A 23,331-nucleotide genomic window follows, 5' to 3' on the forward strand; every position below is an offset into this window, starting at 1 on the left:
GACCCTCTGACAGTGCAGCACTCCCTCAGTACTGACCCTCTGACAGTGCAGCACTCCCTCAGTACTGACCCTCTGACAGCGCGGCACTCCCTCAGTACTGACCCTCTGACAGTGCAGCACTCCCTCAGTACTGACCCTCTGACAGTGCGGCACTCCCTCAGTACTGACCCTCTGACAGTGCGGCACTCCCTCAGTACTGACCCTCTGACAGTGCGGCACTCCCTCAGTACTGACCCTCTGACAGTGCGGCACTCCCTCAGTACTGACCCTCTGACAGTGCGGCACTCCCTCAGTACTGACCCTCTGACAGTGCGGCACTCCCTCAGTACTGACCCTCTGACAGTGCGGCTCTCCCTCAGTACTGACCCTCTGACAGTGCGGCACTCCCTCAGTACTGACCCTCTGACAGTGCAGTACTCCCTCAGTACTGACCCTCTGACAGTGCGGCACTCCCTCAGTACTGACCCTCTGACAGTGCGGCACTCCCTCAGTACTGACCCTCTGACAGTGCGGCTCTCCCTCAGTACTGACCCTCTGACAGTGCGGCACTCCCTCAGTACTGACCCTCTGACAGTGCTGCTCTCCCTCAGTACTGACCCTCTGACAGTGCGGCTCCCTCAGTACCGACCCTCTGACAGTGCGGCACTCCGTCAGTACTGACCCTCTGACAGTGCGGCACTCCCTCAGTACTGACACTCTGACAGTGCAGCACTCCCTCAGTACTGACCCTCTGACGGTGCAGCACTCCCTCAGTACTGACCCTCTGACAGTGCGGCGCTCCCTCAGTACTGACCCTCTGACAGTGCGGCACTCCCTCAGCACTGACCCTCTGACAGTGCTGCACTCCCTCAGTACTGACCCTCTGACAGTGCGGCACTCCCTCAGTACTGACCCTCTGACAGTGCGGCACTCCCTCAGTACTGACCCTCTGACAGTGAGGCACTCCCTCAATACTGACCCTCTGACAGTGCGGCACTCCCTCAGTACTGACCCTCCGACAGTGCAGCACTCCCTCAGTACTGACCCTCTGACAGTGTGGCACTCCCTCAGTACTGACCCTCTGACAGTGCGGCATTCCCTCAGTACTGACACTCTGACAGTGCAGAACTCCCTCAGTACTGACCCTCTGACAGTGCGGCACTCCCTCAGTACTGACCCTCTGACAGTGCGGCACTCCCTCAGTACTGACCCTCTGACAGTGCGGCACTCCCTCAGTACTGACCCTCTGACAGTGCGGCACTCCCTCAGTACTGACCCTCTGACAGTGCGGCACTCCCTCAGTACTGACCCTCTGACAGTGCAGCACTCCCTCAGTACTGACCCTCTGACAGTGCAGCACTCCCTCAGTACTGGCCCTCTGACAGTGCGGCACTCCCTCAGTACTGACCCTCTGACAGTGCGGCACTCCCTCAGTACTGACCCTCTGACAGTGCAGCACTCCCTCAGTACTGACCCTCTGACAGTGCAGCACTCCCTCAGTACTGACCCTCTGACAGTGCGGCACTCCCTCAGTACTGACCCTCTGACAGTGCGGCACTCCCTCAGTACTGACCCTCTGACAGTGCGGCACTCCCTCAGTACTGACCCTCTGACAGTGCGGCACTCCCTCAGTACTGACCCTCTGACAGTGCGGCACTCCCTCAGTACTGACCCTCTGACAGTGCGGCACTCCCTCAGTACTGACCCTCTGACAGTGCGGCACTCCCTCAGTACTGACCCTCTGACAGTGCAGCACTCCCTCAGTACTGACCCTCTGACAGTGCGGCACTCCCTCAGTACTGACCCTCTGACAGTGCAGCACTCCCTCAGTACTGACCCTCTGACAGTGCGGCACTCCGTCAGTACTGACCCTCTGACAGTGCGGCACTCCCTCAGTACTGACCCTCTGACAGTGCGGCACTCCCTCAGTACTGACCCTCTGACAGTGCAGCACTCCCTCAGCACTGACCCTCTGACAGTGCGGCACTCCCTCTATACTGACCCTCTGACAGTGCGGCGCTCCCTCAGTACTGACCCTCTGACAGTGCGGCACTCCGTCAGTACTGACCCTCTGACAGGGCGGCACTCCCTCAGTACTGACCCTCTGACAGTGCAGCACTCCCTCAGTACTGACCCTCTGACAGTGCAGCACTCCCTTAGTACTGACCCTCTGACAGTGCGGCACTCCCTCAGTACTGACCCTCTGACAGTGCAGCACTCCCTCAGTACTGACCCTCTGACAGTGCAGCACTCCCTCAGTACTGACCCTCTGACAGTGCAGCACTCCCTCAGTACTGACCCTCTGACAGTGCGGCACTCCCTCAGTACTGACCCTCTGACAGTGCGGCACTCCCTCAGTACTGACCCTCTGACAGTGCGGCATTCCCTCAGTACTGACACTCTGACAGTGCAGAACTCCCTCAGTACTGACCCTCTGACAGTGCGGCACTCCCTCAGTACTGACCCTCTGACAGTGCGGCACTCCCTCAGTACTGACCCTCTGACAGTGCGGCACTCCCTCAGTACTGACCCTCTGACAGTGCGGCACTCCCTCAGTACTGACCCTCTGACAGTGCGGCACTCCCTCAGTACTGACCCTCTGACAGTGCGGCACTCCCTCAGCACTGACCCTCTGACAGTGCGGCACTCCCTCTATACTGACCCTCTGACAGTGCAGCACTCCCTCAGTACTGACCCTCTGACAGTGCGGCACTCCGTCAGTACTGACCCTCTGACAGTGCGGCACACCCTCAGTACTGACCCTCTGACAGTGCGGCACTCCCTCAGCACTGACCCTCTGACAGTGCAGCACTCCCTCAGTACTGACCCTCTGACAGTGCAGCACTCCCTCAGTACTGACCCTCTGACAGTGCGGCACTCCCTCAGTACTGACCCTCTGACAGTGCGGCACTCCCTCAGTACTGACCCTCTGACAGTGCGGCGCTCCCTCAGTACTGACCCTCTGACAGTGCGGCACTCCCTCAGTACTGACCCTCTGACAGTGCGGCACTCCCTCAATACTGACCCTCTGACAGTGCAGCACTCCCTCAGTACTGACCCTCTGACAGTGCGGCACTCCCTCAGCACCGACCCTCTGACAGTGCGGCACTCCCTCAGTACTGACCCTCTGACAGTGCGGCACTCCCTCAGTACTGACCCTCTGACAGTGCAGCACTCCCTCAGTACTGACCCTCTGCCAGTGCGGCACTCCCTCAGTACTGACCCTCTGACAGTGCGGCACTCCCTCAGTACTGACCCTCTGACAGTGCAGCACTCCCTCAGTACTGACCCTCTGACAGTGCAGCACTCCCTCAGTGCTGACCCTCTGACAGTGCGGTGCTCCCTCAGTACTGACCCTCTGACAGTGCGGCACTCCCTCAGTACTGACCCTCTGACAGTGCAGCACTCCCTCAGTACTGACCCTCTGACAGTGCGGCACTCCCTCAGTACTGACCCTCTGACAGTGCAGCACTCCCTCAGTACTGACCCTCTGACAGTGCGGTGCTCCCTCAGTACTGACCCTCTGACAGTGCGGCACTCCCTCAGTACTGACCCTCTGACAGTGCGGCACTCCCTCAGTACTGACCCTCTGACAGTGCAGCACTCCCTCAGTGCTGACCCTCTGACTGTGCGGTGCTCCCTCAGTACTGACCCTCTGACAGTGCGGCACTCCCTCAGTACTGACCCTCTGACAGTGCAGCACCCCCTCAGTACTGACCCTCTGACAGTGCGGCACTCCCTCAGTACTGACCCTCTGACAGTGCGGCACTCCCTCAGGACTGACTCTCTGACAGTGCGGCGCTCCCTCAGTATTGACCCTCTGACAGTGCAGCACTCCCTCAGTACTGACCCTCTGACAGTGCGGCTCTCCCTCAGTACTGACCCTCTGACAGTGCAGCACTCCCTCAGTACTGACCCTCTGACAGTGCGGCGCTCCCTCAGTACTGACCCTCTGACAGTGCGGCACTCCCTCAGTACTGACCCTCTGACAGTGCAGCACTCCCTCAGTACTGACCCTCTGACAGTGCGGCACTCCCTCAGTACTGACCCTCTGACAGTGCGGCACTCCCTCAGTACTGACCCTCTGACAGTGCGGCACTCCCTCAGTACTGACCCTCTGACAGTGCGGCACACCCTCAGTACTGACCCTCTGACAGTGCGGCACTCCCTCAGTACTGACCCTCTGACAGTGCGGCACTCCCTCAGTACTGACCCTCTGACAGTGCAGCACTCCCTCAGTACTGACCCTCTGACAGTGCGGCACTCCCTCAGTACTGACCCTCTGACAGTGCGGCACTCCCTCAGCACTGACCCTCTGACAGTGCGGCACTCCCTCAGTACTGACCCTCTGACAGTGCAGCACTCCCTCAGTACTGACCCTCTGACAGTGCAGCACTCCCTCAGTACTGACCCTCTGACAGTGCGGCACTCCCTCAGTACTGACCCTCTGACAGTGCGGCACTCCCTCAGTACTGACCCTCTGACAGTGCGGCACTCCCTCAGTACTGACCCTCTGACAGTGCGGCACTCCCTCAGTACTGACCCTCTGACAGTGCGGCACTCCCTCAGTACTGACCCTCTGACAGTGCGGCACTCCCTCAGTACTGACCCTCTGACAGTGCGGCACTCCCTCAGTACTGACCCTCTGACAGTGCGGCACTCCCTCAGTACTGACCCTCTGACAGTGCGGCATTCCCTCAGTACTGACACTCTGACAGTGCAGAACTCCCTCAGTACTGACCCTCTGACAGTGCGGCACTCCCTCAGTACTGACCCTCTGACAGTGCGGCACTCCCTCAGTACTGACCCTCTGACAGTGCGGCACTCCCTCAGTACTGACCCTCTGACAGTGCGGCACTCCCTCAGTACTGACCCTCTGACAGTGCGGCACTCCCTCAGTACTGACCCTCTGACAGTGCGGCACTCCCTCAGCACTGACCCTCTGACAGTGCGGCACTCCCTCTATACTGACCCTCTGACAGTGCAGCACTCCCTCAGTACTGACCCTCTGACAGTGCGGCACTCCGTCAGTACTGACCCTCTGACAGTGCGGCACACCCTCAGTACTGACCCTCTGACAGTGCGGCACTCCCTCAGCACTGACCCTCTGACAGTGCAGCACTCCCTCAGTACTGACCCTCTGACAGTGCAGCACTCCCTCAGTACTGACCCTCTGACAGTGCGGCACTCCCTCAGTACTGACCCTCTGACAGTGCGGCACTCCCTCAGTACTGACCCTCTGACAGTGCGGCGCTCCCTCAGTACTGACCCTCTGACAGTGCGGCACTCCCTCAGTACTGACCCTCTGACAGTGCGGCACTCCCTCAATACTGACCCTCTGACAGTGCAGCACTCCCTCAGTACTGACCCTCTGACAGTGCGGCACTCCCTCAGCACCGACCCTCTGACAGTGCGGCACTCCCTCAGTACTGACCCTCTGACAGTGCGGCACTCCCTCAGTACTGACCCTCTGACAGTGCAGCACTCCCTCAGTACTGACCCTCTGACAGTGCGGCACACCCTCAGTACTGACCCTCTGACAGTGCGGCACTCCCTCAGCACTGACCCTCTGACAGTGCAGCACTCCCTCAGTACTGACCCTCTGACAGTGCGGCACTCCCTCAGTACTGACCCTCTGACAGTGCGGCACTCCCTCAGTACTGACCCTCTGACAGTGCGGCGCTCCCTCAGTACTGACCCTCTGACAGTGCGGCACTCCCTCAGTACTGACCCTCTGACAGTGCGGCACTCCCTCAATACTGACCCTCTGACAGTGCAGCACTCCCTCAGTACTGACCCTCTGACAGTGCGGCACTCCCTCAGCACCGACCCTCTGACAGTGCGGCACTCCCTCAGTACTGACCCTCTGACAGTGCGGCACTCCCTCAGTACTGACCCTCTGACAGTGCAGCACTCCGTCAGTACTGACCCTCTGACAGTGCGGCACTCCCTCAGTACTGACCCTCTGACAGTGCGGCACTCCCTCAGTACTGACCCTCTGACAGTGCGGCGCTCCCTCAGTACTGACCCTCTGACAGTGCGGCACTCCCTCAGTACTGACCCTCTGACAGTGCGGCACTCCCTCAATACTGACCCTCTGACAGTGCAGCACTCCCTCAGTACTGACCCTCTGACAGTGCGGCACTCCCTCAGCACCGACCCTCTGACAGTGCGGCACTCCCTCAGTACTGACCCTCTGACAGTGCGGCACTCCCTCAGTACTGACCCTCTGACAGTGCAGCACTCCCTCAGTACTGACCCTCTGCCAGTGCGGCACTCCCTCAGTACTGACCCTCTGACAGTGCGGCACTCCCTCAGTACTGACCCTCTGACAGTGCAGCACTCCCTCAGTACTGACCCTCTGACAGTGCAGCACTCCCTCAGTGCTGACCCTCTGACAGTGCGGTGCTCCCTCAGTACTGACCCTCTGACAGTGCGGCACTCCCTCAGTACTGACCCTCTGACAGTGCAGCACTCCCTCAGTACTGACCCTCTGACAGTGCGGCACTCCCTCAGTACTGACCCTCTGACAGTGCAGCACTCCCTCAGTACTGACCCTCTGACAGTGCGGTGCTCCCTCAGTACTGACCCTCTGACAGTGCGGCACTCCCTCAGTACTGACCCTCTGACAGTGCGGCACTCCCTCAGTACTGACCCTCTGACAGTGCAGCACTCCCTCAGTGCTGACCCTCTGACTGTGCGGTGCTCCCTCAGTACTGACCCTCTGACAGTGCGGCACTCCCTCAGTACTGACCCTCTGACAGTGCAGCACCCCCTCAGTACTGACCCTCTGACAGTGCGGCACTCCCTCAGTACTGACCCTCTGACAGTGCGGCACTCCCTCAGGACTGACTCTCTGACAGTGCGGCGCTCCCTCAGTATTGACCCTCTGACAGTGCAGCACTCCCTCAGTACTGACCCTCTGACAGTGCGGCTCTCCCTCAGTACTGACCCTCTGACAGTGCAGCACTCCCTCAGTACTGACCCTCTGACAGTGCGGCACTCCCTCAGTACTGACCCTCTGACAGTGCAGCACTCCCTCAGTACTGACCCTCTGACAGTGCGATACTCCCTCAGTACTGACCCTCTGACAGTGCGGCACTCCCTCAGTACTGACCCTCTGACAGTGCGGCACTCCCTCAGTGCTGACCCTCTGACTGTGCGGCACTCCCTCAGTACTGACCCTCTGACAGTGCGGCACTCCCTCAGTACTGACCCTCTGACAGTGCAGCACTCCCTCAGTACTGACCCTCTGACAGTGCGGCACTCCCTCAGTACTGACCCTCTGACAGTGCGGCACTCCCTCAGTACTGACCCTCTGACAGTGCGGCACTCCCTCAGTACTGACCCTCTGACAGTGCGGCACACCCTCAGTACTGACCCTCTGACAGTGCGGCACTCCCTCAGTACTGACCCTCTGACAGTGCGGCACTCCCTCAGTACTGACCCTCTGACAGTGCAGCACTCCCTCAGTACTGACCCTCTGACAGTGCGGCACTCCCTCAGTACTGACCCTCTGACAGTGCGGCACTCCCTCAGCACTGACCCTCTGACAGTGCGGCACTCCCTCAGTACTGACCCTCTGACAGTGCAGCACTCCCTCAGTACTGACCCTCTGACAGTGCAGCACTCCCTCAGTACTGACCCTCTGACAGTGCGGCACTCCCTCAGTACTGACCCTCTGACAGTGCGGCACTCCCTCAGTACTGACCCTCTGACAGTGCGGCACTCCCTCAGTACTGACCCTCTGACAGTGCGGCACTCCCTCAGTACTGACCCTCTGACAGTGCGGCACTCCCTCAGTACTGACCCTCTGACAGTGCGGCACTCCCTCAGTACTGACCCTCTGACAGTGCGGCACTCCCTCAGTACTGACCCTCTGACAGTGCGGCACTCCCTCAGTACTGACCCTCTGACAGTGCGGCATTCCCTCAGTACTGACACTCTGACAGTGCAGAACTCCCTCAGTACTGACCCTCTGACAGTGCGGCACTCCCTCAGTACTGACCCTCTGACAGTGCGGCACTCCCTCAGTACTGACCCTCTGACAGTGCGGCACTCCCTCAGTACTGACCCTCTGACAGTGCGGCACTCCCTCAGTACTGACCCTCTGACAGTGCGGCACTCCCTCAGTACTGACCCTCTGACAGTGCGGCACTCCCTCAGCACTGACCCTCTGACAGTGCGGCACTCCCTCTATACTGACCCTCTGACAGTGCAGCACTCCCTCAGTACTGACCCTCTGACAGTGCGGCACTCCGTCAGTACTGACCCTCTGACAGTGCGGCACACCCTCAGTACTGACCCTCTGACAGTGCGGCACTCCCTCAGCACTGACCCTCTGACAGTGCAGCACTCCCTCAGTACTGACCCTCTGACAGTGCAGCACTCCCTCAGTACTGACCCTCTGACAGTGCGGCACTCCCTCAGTACTGACCCTCTGACAGTGCGGCACTCCCTCAGTACTGACCCTCTGACAGTGCGGCGCTCCCTCAGTACTGACCCTCTGACAGTGCGGCACTCCCTCAGTACTGACCCTCTGACAGTGCGGCACTCCCTCAATACTGACCCTCTGACAGTGCAGCACTCCCTCAGTACTGACCCTCTGACAGTGCGGCACTCCCTCAGCACCGACCCTCTGACAGTGCGGCACTCCCTCAGTACTGACCCTCTGACAGTGCGGCACTCCCTCAGTACTGACCCTCTGACAGTGCAGCACTCCCTCAGTACTGACCCTCTGACAGTGCAGCACTCCCTCAGTGCTGACCCTCTGACAGTGCGGTGCTCCCTCAGTACTGACCCTCTGACAGTGCGGCACTCCCTCAGTACTGACCCTCTGACAGTGCAGCACTCCCTCAGTACTGACCCTCTGACAGTGCGGCACTCCCTCAGTACTGACCCTCTGACAGTGCAGCACTCCCTCAGTACTGACCCTCTGACAGTGCGGTGCTCCCTCAGTACTGACCCTCTGACAGTGCGGCACTCCCTCAGTACTGACCCTCTGACAGTGCGGCACTCCCTCAGTACTGACCCTCTGACAGTGCAGCACTCCCTCAGTACTGACCCTCTGACAGTGCGGCACTCCCTCAGTACTGACCCTCTGACAGTGCGGCACTCCCTCAGTACTGACCCTCTGACAGTGCGGCACTCCCTCAGTACTGACCCTCTGACAGTGCGGCACTCCCTCAGTACTGACCCTCTGACAGTGCGGCATTCCCTCAGTACTGACTCTCTGACTGTGCAGCACTCCCTCAGTACTGACCCTCTGACAGTGCGGCACTCACTCAGTACTGACCCTCTGACAGTGCGGCACTCCCTCAGTACTGACCCTCTGACAGTGCAGCACTCCCTCAGTACTGACCCTCTGACAGTGCGGCGCTCCCTCAGTACTGACCCTCTGACAGTGCAGCACTCCCTCAGTACTGACCCTCTGACAGTGCAGCGCTCCCTCAGTACTGACCCTCTGACAGTGCGGCACTCCCTCAGTACTGACCCTCTGACAGTGCGGCACTCCCTCAGTACTGACCCTCTGACAGTGCAGCACCCCCTCAGTACTGACCCTCTGACAGTGCGGCACTCCCTCAGTACTGACCCTCTGACAGTGCAGCACCCCCTCAGTACTGACCCTCTGACAGTGCGGCACTCCCTCAGTACTGACCCTCTGACAGTGCGGCACTCCCTCAGTACAGACCGTCTGACAGTGCAGCACTCCCTCAGTACTGACCCTCTGACAGTGCAGCACTCCCTCAGCACAGACCCTCTGACAGTGCGGCACTCCCTCAGAACTGACCCTCTGACAGTGCGGCACTCACTCAGTACTGACCCTCTGACAGTGCGGCACTCCCTCAGTACTGACCCTCTGACAGTGCAGCACTCCCTCAGTACTGACCCTCTGACAGTGCAGCACTCCCTCAGCACTGACCCTCTGACAGTGCGGCACTCCCTCAGTACTGACCCTCTGACAGTGCGGCGCTCCCTCAGTACTGACCCTCTGACAGGGCGGCACTCCCTCAGTACTGACCCTCTGACAGTGCAGCACTCCCTCAGTACTGACCCTCTGACAGTGCAGCACTCCCTCAGTACTGACCCTCTGACAGTGCAGCACTCCCTCAGTACTGACCCTCTGACAGTGCAGCACTCCCTCAGTACTGACCCTCTGACAGTGCAGCACTCCCTCAGTACTGACCCTCTGACAGTGCAGCACTCCCTCAGTACTGACCCTCTGACAGTGCGGCACTCCCTCAGTACTGACCCTCTGACAGTGCGGCACTCCCTCAGTACTGACCCTCTGACAGTGCGGCGCTCCCTCAGTACTGACCCTCTGACAGTGCGGCACTCCCTCAGTACTGACCCTCTGACAGTGCAGCACTCCCTCAGCACTGACCCTCTGACAGTGCGGCACTCCCTCAGTACTGACCCTCTGACAGTGCGGCACTCCCTCAGTACTGACCCTCTGACAGTGCGGCACTCCCTCAGTACTGACCCTCTGACAGTGCGGCGCTCCCTCAGTACTGACCCTCTGACAGCGCGGCACTCCCTCAGTACTGACCCTCTGACAGTGCAGCACTCCCTCAGTACTGACCCTCTGACAGTGCGGCACTCCCTCACCACTGACCCTCTGACAGTGCAGCACTCCCTCAGTACTGACCCTCTGACAGTGCAGCACTCCCTCAGTACTGACCCTCTGACAGTGTGGCACTCCCTCAGTACTGACCCTCTGACAGTGCAGCACTCCCTCAGTACTGACCCTCTGACAGTGCGGCACTCCCTCAGTACTGACCCTCTGACAGTGCGGCACTCCCTCAGTACTGACCCTCTGACAGTGCGGCACTCCCTCAGTACTGACCCTCTGACAGTGCGGTGCTCCCTCAGTACTGACCCTCTGACAGTGCAGCACTCCCTCAGTACTGACCCTCTGACAGTGCGGCACTCCCTCAGTACTGACCCTCTGACAGTGCAGCACTCCCTCAGTACTGACCCTCTGACAGTGCGGTGCTCCCTCAGTACTGACCCTCTGACAGTGCAGCACTCCCTCAGTACTGACCCTCTGACAGTGCGGCGCTCCCTCAGTACTGACTCTCTGACAGTGCAGCACTCCCTCAGTACTGACCCTCTGACAGTGCGGCACTCCCTCAGTACTGACCCTCTGACAGTGCGGCGCTCCCTCAGTACTGACCCTCTGACAGTGCAGCACTCCCTCAGTACTGACCCTCTGACAGTGCAGCACTCCCTCAGTACTGACCCTCTGACAGTGCGGCACTCCCTCAGTACTGACCCTCTGACAGTGCAGCACTCCCTCAGTACTGACCCTCTGACAGTGCGGCACTCCCTCAGTACTGACCCTCTGACAGTGCAGCACTCCCTCAGTACTGACCCTCTGACAGTGCGGCACTCCCTCAGTACTGACCCTCTGACAGTGCGGCACTCCCTCAGTACTGACCCTCTGACAGTGCGGCACTCCCTCAATACTGACCCCCTGACAGTGCAGCACTCCCTCAGTACTGACCCTCTGACAGTGCGGCACTCCCTCAGTACTGACCCTCTGACAGTGCGGCACTCCCTCAGTACTGACCCTCTGACAGTGCGGTGCTCCCTCAGTACTGACCCTCTGACAGTGCAGCACTCCCTCAGTACTGACCCTCTGACAGTGCGGCACTCCCTCAGTACTGACCCTCTGACAGTGCAGCACTCCCTCAGTACTGACCCTCTGACAGTGCGGTGCTCCCTCAGTACTGACCCTCTGACAGTGCAGCACTCCCTCAGTACTGACCCTCTGACAGTGCGGCACTCCCTCAGTACTGACCCTCTGACAGTGCAGCACTCCCTCAGTACTGACCCTCTGACAGTGCGGCACTCCCTCAGTACTGACCCTCTGACAGTGCAGCACTCCCTCAATACTGACCCCCTGACAGTGCAGCACTCCCTCAGTACTGACCCTCTGACAGTGCGGTGCTCCCTCAGTACTGACCCTCTGACAGTGCAGCACTCCCTCAGTACTGACCCTCTGACAGTGCGGCACTCCCTCAGTACTGACCCTCTGACAGTGCAGCACTCCCTCAGTACTGACCCTCTGACAGTGCGGCACTCCCTCAGTACTGACCCTCTGACAGTGCAGCACTCCCTCAGTACTGACCCTCTGACAGTGCAGCACTCCCTCAATACTGACCCCCTGACAGTGCAGCACTCCCTCAGTACTGACCCTCTGACAGTGCGGCACTCCCTCAGTACTGACCCTCTGACAGTGCGGCACTCCCTCAGTACTGACCCTCTGACAGTGCAGCACTCCCTCAGTACTGACCCTCTGACAGTGCGGCGCTCCCTCAGTACTGACCCTCTGACAGTGCGGCACTCCCTCAGTACTGACCCTCTGACAGTGCGGCACTCCCTCAGTACTGACCCTCTGACAGTGCAGCACTCCCTCAGTACTGACCCTCTGACAGTGCGGCTCTCCCTCAGTACTGACCCTCTGACAGTGCGGCACTCCCTCAGTACTGACCCTCTGACAGTGCAGCACTCCCTCAGTACTGACCCTCTGACAGTGCGGCGCTCCCTCAGTACTGACCCTCTGACAGTGCGGCACTCCCTCAGTACTGACCCTCTGACAGTGCGGCGCTCCCTCAGTACTGACCCTCTGACAGTGCGGCACTCCCTCACCACTGACCCTCTGACAGTGCAGCACTCCCTCAGTTCTGACCCTCTGACAGTGCGGCGCTCCCTCAGTACTGACCCTCTGACAGTGCGGCACTCCCTCAGTACTGACCCTCTGACAGTGCAACACTCCCTCAGTACTGACCCTCTGACAGTGCGGCACTCCTTCAGAACTGACCCTCCCACAGTGCGGCACTCCCTCAGTACTGACCCTCTGACAGCGCAGCACTCCCTCAGTACTGACCCTCCCACAGTGCGGCGCTCCCTCAGTACTGACCCTCTGACAGTGTGGCACTCCCTCAGTACTGACCCTCTGACAGTGCAGCACTCCCTCAGTACTGACCCTCTGACAGTGCGGCACTCCCTCACCACTGACCCTCTGACAGTGCAGCACTCCCTCAGTACTGACCCTCTGACAGTGTGGCACTCCCTCAGTACTGACCCTCTGACAGTGCAGCGCTCCCTCAGTACTGACCCTCTGACAGTGCGGCACTCCCTCAGTACTGACCCTCTGACAGTGCAGCACTCCCTCAGTACTGACCCTCTGACAGTGCAACACTCCCTCAGTACTGACCCTCTGACAGTGCGGTGCTCCCTCAGTACTGACCCTCTGACAGTGCAGCACTCCCTCAGTACTGACCCTCTGACAGTGCGGCACTCCCTCAGTACTGATCCTCTGACAGTGCGGCACTCCCTCAGTACTGACCCTCTGACAGTGCGGCACTCCCTCAGTACTGACCCTCTGACAGTGCAGCACTCCCTCAGTACTGACCCTCTGACAGTGCGGCACTCCCTCAGTACTGACCCTCTGACAGTGCAGCACTCCCTCAGTACTGACCCTCTGACAGTGCAGCACTCCCTCAGTACTGACCCTCTGACAGTGCAGCACTCCCTCAGTACTGACCCTCTGACAGTGCAGCACTCACTCAGTACTGTCCCTCTGACAGTGCAGCACTCCCTCAGTACTGACCCTCTGACAGTGCAGCACTCCCTCAGTACTGACCCTCTGACAGTGCGGCACTCCCTCAGTACTGACCCTCTGACAGTGCGGCACTCCCTCAGTACTGACCCTCTGACAGTGCGGCACTCCCTCAGTACTGACCCTCTGACAGTGCGGCACTCCCTCAGTACTGACCCTCTGACAGTGCGGCACTCCCTCAGTACTGACCCTCTGACAGTGCAGCACTCCCTCAGTACTGACCCTCTGACAGTGCGGCACTCCCTCAGTACTGACCCTCTGACAGTGCAGCACTCCCTCAGTACTGACCCTCTGACAGTGCGGCACTCCCTCAGTACTGACCCTCTGACAATGCGGCACTCCCTCAGTACTGACCCTCCGACAGTGCGGCACTCCCTCAGTACTGACCCTCCGACAGTGCGGCACTCCCTCAGTACTGACCCTCTGACAGTGCGGCACTCCCTCAGTACTGACCCTCTGACAGTGCAGCACTCCCTCAGTACTGACCCTCTGACAGTGCAGCACTCCCTCAGTACTGACCCTCTGACAGTGCAGCACTCCCTCAGTACTGACCCCCTGACAGTGCAGCACTCCCTCATCCTAACCCTCTGACAGTGCGGCACTCCCTCAGTACTGACCCTCTGACAGTGCGACACTCCCTCAGTACTGACCCTCTGACAGTGCAGCACTCCCTCAGTACTGACCCTCTGACAGTGCGGCACTCCCTCAGTGCCGACCCTCTGACAGTGCGGCACTCCCTCAGTACTGACCCTCTGACAGTGCGGCACTCCCTCAGTACTGACCCTCTGACAGTGCGGCACTCCCTCAGTACTGACCCTCTGACAGTGCGGCACTCCCTCAGTACTGACCCTCTGACAGTGCGGCACTCTCTCAGTACTGACCCTCTGACAGTGCAGCACTCCCTCAGTACTGACCCTCTGACAGTGCGGCACTCCCTCAGTACTGACCCTCTGACAGTGCGGCACTCCCTCAGTTCTGACCCTCTGACAGTGCGGCACTCCCTCAGTACTGACCCTCTGACAGTGCGGCACTCCCTCAGTACTGACCCTCTGACAGTGCAGCGCTCCCTCAGTACTGACCCTCTGACAGTGTGGCACTCCCTCAGTACTGACCCTCTGACAATTCAGCACTCCCTCAGTACTGACCCTCTGACAGTGCGGCACTCCCTCAGTGCCGACCCTCTGACAGTGCGGCACTCCCTCAGTACTGACCCTCTGACAGTGCGGCACTCCCTCAGTACTGACCCTCTGACAGTGCGGCACTCCCTCAGTACTGACCCTCTGACAGTGCGGCACTCCCTCAGTACTGACCCTCTGACAGTGCGGCACTCCCTCAGTACTGACCCTCTGACAGTGCGGCACTCTCTCAGTACTGACCCTCTGACAGTGCAGCACTCCCTCAGTACTGACCCTCTGACAGTGCGGCACTCCCTCAGTACTGACCCTCTGACAGTGCGGCACTCCCTCAGTACTGACCCTCTGACAGTGCAGCACTCCCTCAGTACTGACCCTCTGACAGCGCAGCACTCCCTCAGTACTGACCCTCTGACAGGGCAGCACTCCCTCAGTACTGACCCTCTGACAGTGCGGCACTCCCTCAGTACTGACCCTCTGACAGTGCGGCACTCCCTCAGTACTGACCCTCTGACAGTGCGACACTCCCTCAGTACTGACCCTCTGACAGCGCTCCATTTTCCCCTTCAAAAACTGTGTTTCCACCTGTCCGTAGGAGGTTTTCCAGATGTATGCATTGTTGGAAAAGTGGGTGGTGTATATTACTGAGGTCCTTTTAACTTGCACGCAAGATCGACACTCCCCCCGGTGCCAGTACTGAGGGAGCGCTGTACTGTCGGAGGGAGATGTCCATAATCCAGGCCGACACTCCCCCCGGCTGAATTGGCCTCCACCTGTTCCTGTGTAACAGGCTCGAGGGGCTGAATGGACCTCCTCCTGTTCCTGTGTAACAGGCTCGAGGGGCTGAATGGGCCTCCTCCTGTTCCTGAGTAACAGGCTCGAGCAGGGGGGCTGAATGGACCTCCTCCTGTTCCTGTGTAACAGGCTCGAGCAGGGGGCTGAATGGGCCTCTTCCTGTTCCTGTGTAACAGGCTCGAGGGGCTGAATGGGCCTCCCCCTGTTCCTGAGTAACAGGCTCGAGCAGGGGGGCTGAATGGGCCTCCTCCTGTTCCTATGTAACAGGCTCGAGCAGGGGGCTGAATGGACCTCCTCCTGTTCCTGTGTAACAGGCTCGAGGAGGGGGCTGAATGGGTCTCCTCCTGTTCCTGTGTAACAGGCTCGAGGGGCTGAATGGGCCTCCTCCTGTTCCTGTGTAACAGGCTCGAGCAGGGGGCTGAATGGACCTCCTCCTGTTCCTGTGTAACAGGCTCGAGGAGGGGGCTGAATGGGTCTCCTCCTGTTCCTGTGTAACAGGCTCGAGGGGCTGAATGGGCCTCCTCCTGTTCCTGTGTAACAGGCTCGAGGAGGGGGCTGAATGGGTCTCCTCCTGTTCCTGTGTAACAGGCTCGAGGGGCTGAATGGACCTCCTCCTGTTCCTGTGTAACAGGCTCGAGGAGGGGGCTGAATGGGCCTCCTCCTGTTCCTGTGTAACAGGCTCGAGCAGGGGGCTGAATGGGCCTCCTCCTGTTCCTGTGTAACAGGCTCGAGGGGCTGAATGGGCCTCCTCCTGTTCCTGTGTAACAGGCTCGAGGGGCTGAATGGGCCTCCGCCTGTTCCTGTGGTTAATTCTCTCTCATTTTTTTCTTTCAGATCGCGAAGATCAGTCGATACTTTGCACGTAAGTTTAACCGGTTTCAGTAAGTATTGGGTTCTGAGGAGTCCTCCATAACGAGGGGTTATAGTCGAGGAGGCTGGGTGTGTCTGTGAGGGGGAGGTGGGTGACAAGTGTGGGGTGGGGAAGCGGGGTCATGGCCGAGGACTGCAGACCAGGGAGGGAGTCCCACATTCTCCACCACTCCCCGAGGGAACGAGTCCCACAATCTCCCCACTCCCCGTGGGGGCGAGTCCCACATTATCCCCCACTCCCCGTGGGAGCGAGTCCCACATTCTCCCCATTCCCCGAGGGAGCGAGTCCAACATTCTCCCCACTCCCCGAGGGAGCGAGTCCCACATTCTCCCCATTCCCCGAGGGAGCGAGTCCCACATTATCCCCCACTCCCCGAGGGAGCGAGTCCCACATTCTCCCCACTCCCCGAGGGAGCGAGTCCAACATTCTCCCCACTCCCCGAGGGAGCGAGTCCCACATTCTCCCCACTCCCCGTGGGAGCGAGTCCCACATTCTCCCCCACTCCCCGTGGGAGCGAGTCCCACATTCTCCCCACTCCCTGTGGGAGCGGGTCCCACATTATCCCCACTCCCCGTGGGAGTGAGTCCCACATTCTCCCCACACCCCGTGGGAGCGAGTCCCACATTCTCCCCACTCCCCGTGGGAGCGAGTCCCACATTCTCCCCACTCCCCGTGGGAGGGAGTCCCACATTCTCCCCACTCCCCGTGGGAGCGAGACCCACATTCTCCCCCACTCCCCGTGGTAGCGAGTCCCACATTCTCCCCCACTCCCCGTGGGAGCGAGTCCCACATTCTCCCCCAATCCCCGAGGGAGCGAGTCCCACATTATCCCCACTCCCCGTGGGAGCTAGTCCCACATTCTCCCCCACTCCCCGTGGGAGCGAGTCCCACATTCTCCCCCACTCCCCGAGGGAGCGAGTCCCACATTCTCCCCCACTCCCCTTTGGGAGCGAGTCCCACAATCTCCCCACTCCCCTTTGGGAGCGAGTCCCACAATCTCCCCACTCCCCTTTGGGAGCGAGTCCTACATTCTCCCCACTCCCCGTGGGAGCGAGTCCCACATTCTCCCCACTCCCCGTGGGAGCGAGTCCCACATTCTCCCCACTCCCCGTGGGAGCGAGTCCTACATTCTCCCCACTCCCTGTGGGAGCAAGTCCCACATTCTCCCCACTCCCCGAGGGAGCGAGTCCCACATTCTCCCCACTGCCCGTGGGAGCAAGTCCCACATTCTCCCCCACTCCCCGTGGTAGCGAGTCCCACATTATCCCCCACTCCCCGAGGGAGCGAGTCCCACATTCTCCCCACTCCCCGTGGGGGCGAGTCCCACATTCTCCCCCACTCCCCGTGGGAGCGGGTCCCACATTATCCCCCACACCCCGTGGGAGCGAGTCCCACATTCTCCCCACTCCCCGTGGGAGCGAGTCCCACATTCTCCACCACTCCCCGAGGGAGCGAGTCCCACATTCTCCCCCACTCCCCGTGGGAGCGAGTCCCACATTCTCCCCACTCCCCGTGGGAGCGAGTCCCACATTCTCCCCACTCCCCGAGGGAGCGAGTCCCACATTCTTCCCCACTCCCCGTGGGAGCGAGTCCCACATTCTCCCCCACTCCCCGCGGGAGCGAGTCCCACATTCTCCCCACTCCCCGTGGGAGCGAGTCCCACATTCTCCCCCACTCCCCGTGGGAGCGAGTCCCACATTCTCCCCCACTCCCCGTGGGAGCGAGTCCCACATTCTCCCCACTCCCTGTGGGAGCGAGACCCACATTCTCCCCACTCCCCGTGGGAGCGGGTCCCACATTCTCCCCACTCCCCGTGGGAGCGAGTCCCACATTCTCCCCACTCCCCGTGGGAGCGAGTCCCACATTCTCCCCACTCCCCGAGGGAGCGAGTCCCACATTCTACCCCACTCCCTCTGGGAGCAAGTCCCACATTCTCCCCCACTCCCCGTGGGAGCGAGTCCCACATTCTCCCCCACTCCCCGTGAGAGCGAGTCCCACATTATCCCCCACTCCCCGTGGGAGCGAGTCCCACATTCTCCCCACTCCCCGTGGGAGCGAGTCCCACATTCTCCCCACTCCCCGTGGGAGCGAGACCCACATTCTCCCCCACTCCCCGTGGGAGCGAGTCCCACATTCTCCCCACTCCCCGTGGGAGTGAGTCCCACATTATCCCCCACTCCCCGTGGGAGCGAGTCCCACATTCTCCCCCAATCCCCGAGGGAGCGAGTCCCACATTATCCCCACTCCCCGTGGGAGCGAGCCCCACATTCTCCCCGCTCCCTGTGGGAGCGAGTCCCACATTCTCCCCACTCCCTGTGGGAGCGAGTCCCACATTCTTCCCACTCCCTGTGGGATCGTGTCCCACATTCTCCCCCACTCCCTGTGGGAGCGAGTCCCACATTCTCCCCCAATCCCCGAGGGAGCGAGTCCCACATTCTCCCCCACTCCGAGTGTGGGTCTTACCGAGGGATAGGGAGACCGGGACTGTGCACGGTGCTCCGAGTGTGGGTCTAACCGAGGGAGAGGGAGACCGGGACTGTGCACGGTGCTCCGAGTGTGTGTCTGACCGAGGGATACGGAGACCGGGACTGTGCACGGTGCTCCGAGTGTGGGTCTGACCGAGGGATTCGGAGACCGGGACTGTGCACGGTGCTCCGAGTGTGGGTCAAACCGAGGGATATGGAGTCCGGGACTGTGCACGGTGCTCCGAGTGTGGGACTAACCGAGGGATACGGAGACCGGGACTGTGCACGGTGCTCCGAGCGTGGGTCTAACCGAGGGATACGGAGACCGGGACTGTGCACGGTGCTCCGAGTGTGGGTCTAACCGAGGGATAGGGAGACCGGGACTGTGCATGGTGCTCCGAGTGTGGGTCTAACCAAGGGATACGGAGACCGGGACTGTGCACGGTGCTCCGAGTGTGGGTCTGACCGAGGGATACGGAGACCGGGACTGTGCACGGTGCTCCGAGTGTGGGTCTGACCGAGGGATACGGAGACCAGGACTGTGCACGGTGCTCCGAGTGTGGGTCTAACCGAGGGATAGGGAGACCGGGACTGTGCACGGTGCACCGAGTGTGGGTCTAACCGAGGGATATGGAGACCGGGACTGTGCACGGTGCTCCGAGTGTGGATCTAACCGAGGGATACGGAGACCGGGACTGTGCACGGGGCTCCGAGTGTGGGTCTAACCGAGGGATACGGAGACCGGGACTGTGCACGGTGCTCCGAGTGTGGGTCTAACCGAGGGATATGGAGACCGGGACTGTGCACGGTGCTCCCAGTGTGGGTCTGACCGAGGGATACGGAGACCGGGACTGTGCACGGTGCTCCGAGTGTGGGTCTAACCGAGGGATACGGAGACCGGGACTGTGCACGGTGCTCCGAGTGTGGGTCTAACCGAGGGATACGGAGACCGGGACTGTGCACGGTGCTCCGAGTGTGGGCCTAACCGAGGGATAGGGAGACCGGGACTGTGCACGGTGCTCCGAGTGTGGGTCTAACCGAGGGATACGGAGACCGGGACTGTGCACGGTGCTCCGAGTGTGGGTCTGATCGAGGGATACGGAGACCGGGACTGTGCACGGGGCTCCGAGTGTGGGTCTAACCGAGGGATACGGAGACCAGGACTGTGCACGGTGCTCCGAGTGTGGGTCTAACCGAGGAATACGGAGACCGGGACTGTGCACGGTGCTCCGAGTGTGAGTCTAACCGAGGGATACGGAGACCGGGACTGTGCACGGTGCTTCGAGTGTGGATCTGACCGAGGGATACGGAGACCGGGACTGTGCACGGTGCTCCGAGTGTGGGTCTGATCGAGGGATACGGAGACCGGGACTGTGCACGGTGCTCCGAGCGTGAGTCTAACCGAGGGATACGGAGACCGGGACTGTGCACGGTGCTCCGAGTGTGGGTCTAACCGAGGGATACAGAGACATGGGACTGTGCACGGTGCTCCGAGTGTGGGACTAACCGAGGGATACGGAGACTGGGAGTGTACACTGTGCTCCGAGTGTGGGTCTGACCGAGGGACACGGAGACCGTGACTGTGCACGGTGCTCCGAGTGTGGGTCTAACCGAGGGATACGGAGACCGGGACTGTGCACGGTGCTCCGAGTGTGGGTCTAACCGAGGGATACGGAGACCGGGACTCTGCACGGTGCTCCGAGTGTGGGTCTAACCGAGGGATACGGAGACGGGGACTGTGCACGGTGCTCCGAGTGTGGGTCTGACCGAGGGATACGGAGACCGGGACTGTGCATGGTGCTCCGAGTGTGGGTCTAACCAAGGGATACGGAGACCGGGACTGTGCACGGTGCTCCGAGTGTGGGTCTGACCGAGGGATACGGAGACCGGGACTGTGCACGGTGCTCCGAGTGTGGGTCTGACCGAGGGATACGGAGACCAGGACTGTGCACGGTGCTCCGAGTGTGGGTCTAACCGAGGGATAGGGAGACCGGGACTGTGCACGGTGCTCCGAGTGTGGGTCTGACGGCGGGATACGGAGACCGGGACTGTGCACGGGGCTCCGAGTGTGGGTCTAACCGAGGGATACGGAGACCGGGACTGTGCACGGGGCTCCGAGTGTGGGTCTAACCGAGGGATACGGAGACCGGGACTGTGCACGGTGCTCAGAGTGTGGGTCTGACCGGGGGACACGGAGACCGGGACTGTGCACGGTGCTCCGAGTGTGGGTCAAACCGAGGGATACGGAGACCGGGACTGTGCACGGTGCTCCGAGTGTGAGTCTAACCGAGGGATACGGAGACCGGGACTGTGCCCGGTGCTCCGAGTGTGGGTCTTACCGAGGGATACGGAGACCGGGACTGTGCACGGTGCTCCGAGTGTGAGTCTAACCGAGGGATACGGAGACCGGGACTGTGCACGGTGCTCCGAGTGTGGGACTAACCGAGGGATACGGAGACTGGGAGTGTACACTGTGCTCCGAGTGTGGGTCTGACCGAGGGACACGGAGACCGTGACTGTGCACGGTGCTCCGAGTGTGGGTCTAACCGAGGGATAGGGAGACCGGGACTGTGCACGGTGCTCCGAGTGTGGGTCTAACCGAGGGATACGGAGACCGGGACTCTGCACGGTGCTCCGAGTGTGGGTCTAACCGAGGGATACGGAGACGGGGACTGTGCACGGTGCTCCGAGTGTGGGTCTGACCGAGTGATACGGAGACCGGGACTGTGCATGGTGCTCCGAGTGTGGGTCTAACCAAGGGATACGGAGACCGGGACTGTGCACGGTGCTCCGAGTGTGGGTCTGACCGAGGGATACGGAGACCGGGACTGTGCACGGTGCTCCGAGTGTGGGTCTGACCGAGGGATACGGAGACCAGGACTGTGCACGGTGCTCCGAGTGTGGGTTTAACCGAGGGATAGGGAGACCGGGACTGTGCACGGTGCACCGAGTGTGGGTCTAACCGAGGGATATGGAGACCGGGACTGTGCACGGTGCTCCGAGTGTGGGTCTGACGGCGGGATACGGAGACCGGGACTGTGCACGGTGCTCCGAGTGTGGGTCTCACCGAGGGATACGGAGACCGGGACTGTGCACGGTGCTCCGAGTGTGGGTCTCACCGAGGGATACGGAGACCGGGACTGTGCACGGGGCTCCGAGTGTGGGTCTAACCGAGGGATACGGAGACCAGGACTGTGCACGGTGCTCCGAGTGTGGGTCTGATCGAGGGATACGGAGACCGGGACTGTGCACGGTGCTCCGAGTGTGGGTCTAACCGAGGGACACGGAGACCGGGACTGTGCACGGTGCTCCGAGTGTGGGTCTAACCGAGGGATACGGAGACCGGGACTGTGCACGGTGCTCCGAGTGTGGGTCTAACCGAGGGATACCGAGACCGGGACTGTGCACGGTGCTCCGAGTGTGGGTCTGACCGAGGGATACGGAGACCGGGACTGTGCACGGTGCTCCGAGTGTGGGCCTAACCGAGGGATAGGGAGACCGGGACTGTGCACGGTGCTCCGAGTGTGGGTCTGACCGAGGGATAGGGAGACCGGGACTGAGCACGGTGCTCCGAGTGTGGGTCTGACCGAGGGAAACGGAGACCGGGACTGTGCACGGTGCTCCGAGTGTGGGTCTAACCGAGGGACACGGAGACCGGGACTGTGCACGGTGCTCCGAGTGTGGGTCTGATCGAGGGATATGGAGACCGGGACTGTGCACGGTGCTCCGAGTGTGGGTCTAACCGAGGGACACGGAGACCGGGACTGTGCACGGTGCTCCGAGTGTGGGTCTGACCGAGGGATACGGAGACGGGGACTGTGCACGGTGCTCCGAGTGTGGGTCTGACCGAGGGATACGGAGACCGGGACTGTGCACGGTGCTCCGAGTGTGGGTCTAACCGAGGGATACGGAGACCGGGACTGTGCACGGTGCTCCGAGTGTGGGTCTAACCGAGGGAGACGGAGACCGGGACTGTGCACGGTGCTCCGAGTGTGGGTCTAACCGAGGGAGACGGAGACCGGGACTGTGCACGGTGCTCCGAGTGTGGGTCTAACCGAGGGATAGGGAGACCGGGACTGTGCACGGTGCTCCGAGTGTGGGTCTGACCGAGGGATATGGAGACCGGGACTGTGCACGGTGCTCCGAGTGTGTGCCTGACCGAGGGATACGGAGACCGGGACTGTGCACGGTGCTCCGAGTGTGGGTCTGACCGAGGGATTCGGAGACCGGGACTGTGCACGGTGCTCCGAGTGTGGGTCAAACCGAGGGATATGGAGTCCGGGACTGTGCACGGTGCTCCGAGTGTGGGACTAACCGAGGGATACGGAGACCGGGACTGTGCACGGTGCTCCGAGTGTGGGTCTAACCGAGGGATACGGAGACCGGGACTGTGCACGGCGCTCCGAGTGTGGGTCTAACCGAGGGATAGGGAGACCGGGACTGTGCATGGTGCTCCGAGTG

At 61.0% G+C, this 23,331-nt stretch overlaps 1 protein-coding gene across 1 annotated transcript in view; it reads left to right on the top strand.

Moving 5' to 3' along the window:
* Positions 1–23,331, top strand: part of LOC140399684 (myosin-10) — a 91,283-nt gene that overhangs the window by 45,102 nt on the left and 22,850 nt on the right. The window contains exon 3 of the mRNA XM_072489228.1: positions 16,369–16,396. Within this exon, the coding sequence (XP_072345329.1) occupies positions 16,369–16,396 (28 nt within the window). The remainder of the gene's footprint in view (positions 1–16,368; positions 16,397–23,331) is intronic.

The sequence above is a fragment of the Scyliorhinus torazame genome, chromosome 23 (genome assembly GCF_047496885.1).
Source record: "Scyliorhinus torazame isolate Kashiwa2021f chromosome 23, sScyTor2.1, whole genome shotgun sequence".
NCBI classification, from domain to species: domain Eukaryota; kingdom Metazoa; phylum Chordata; class Chondrichthyes; order Carcharhiniformes; family Scyliorhinidae; genus Scyliorhinus; species Scyliorhinus torazame.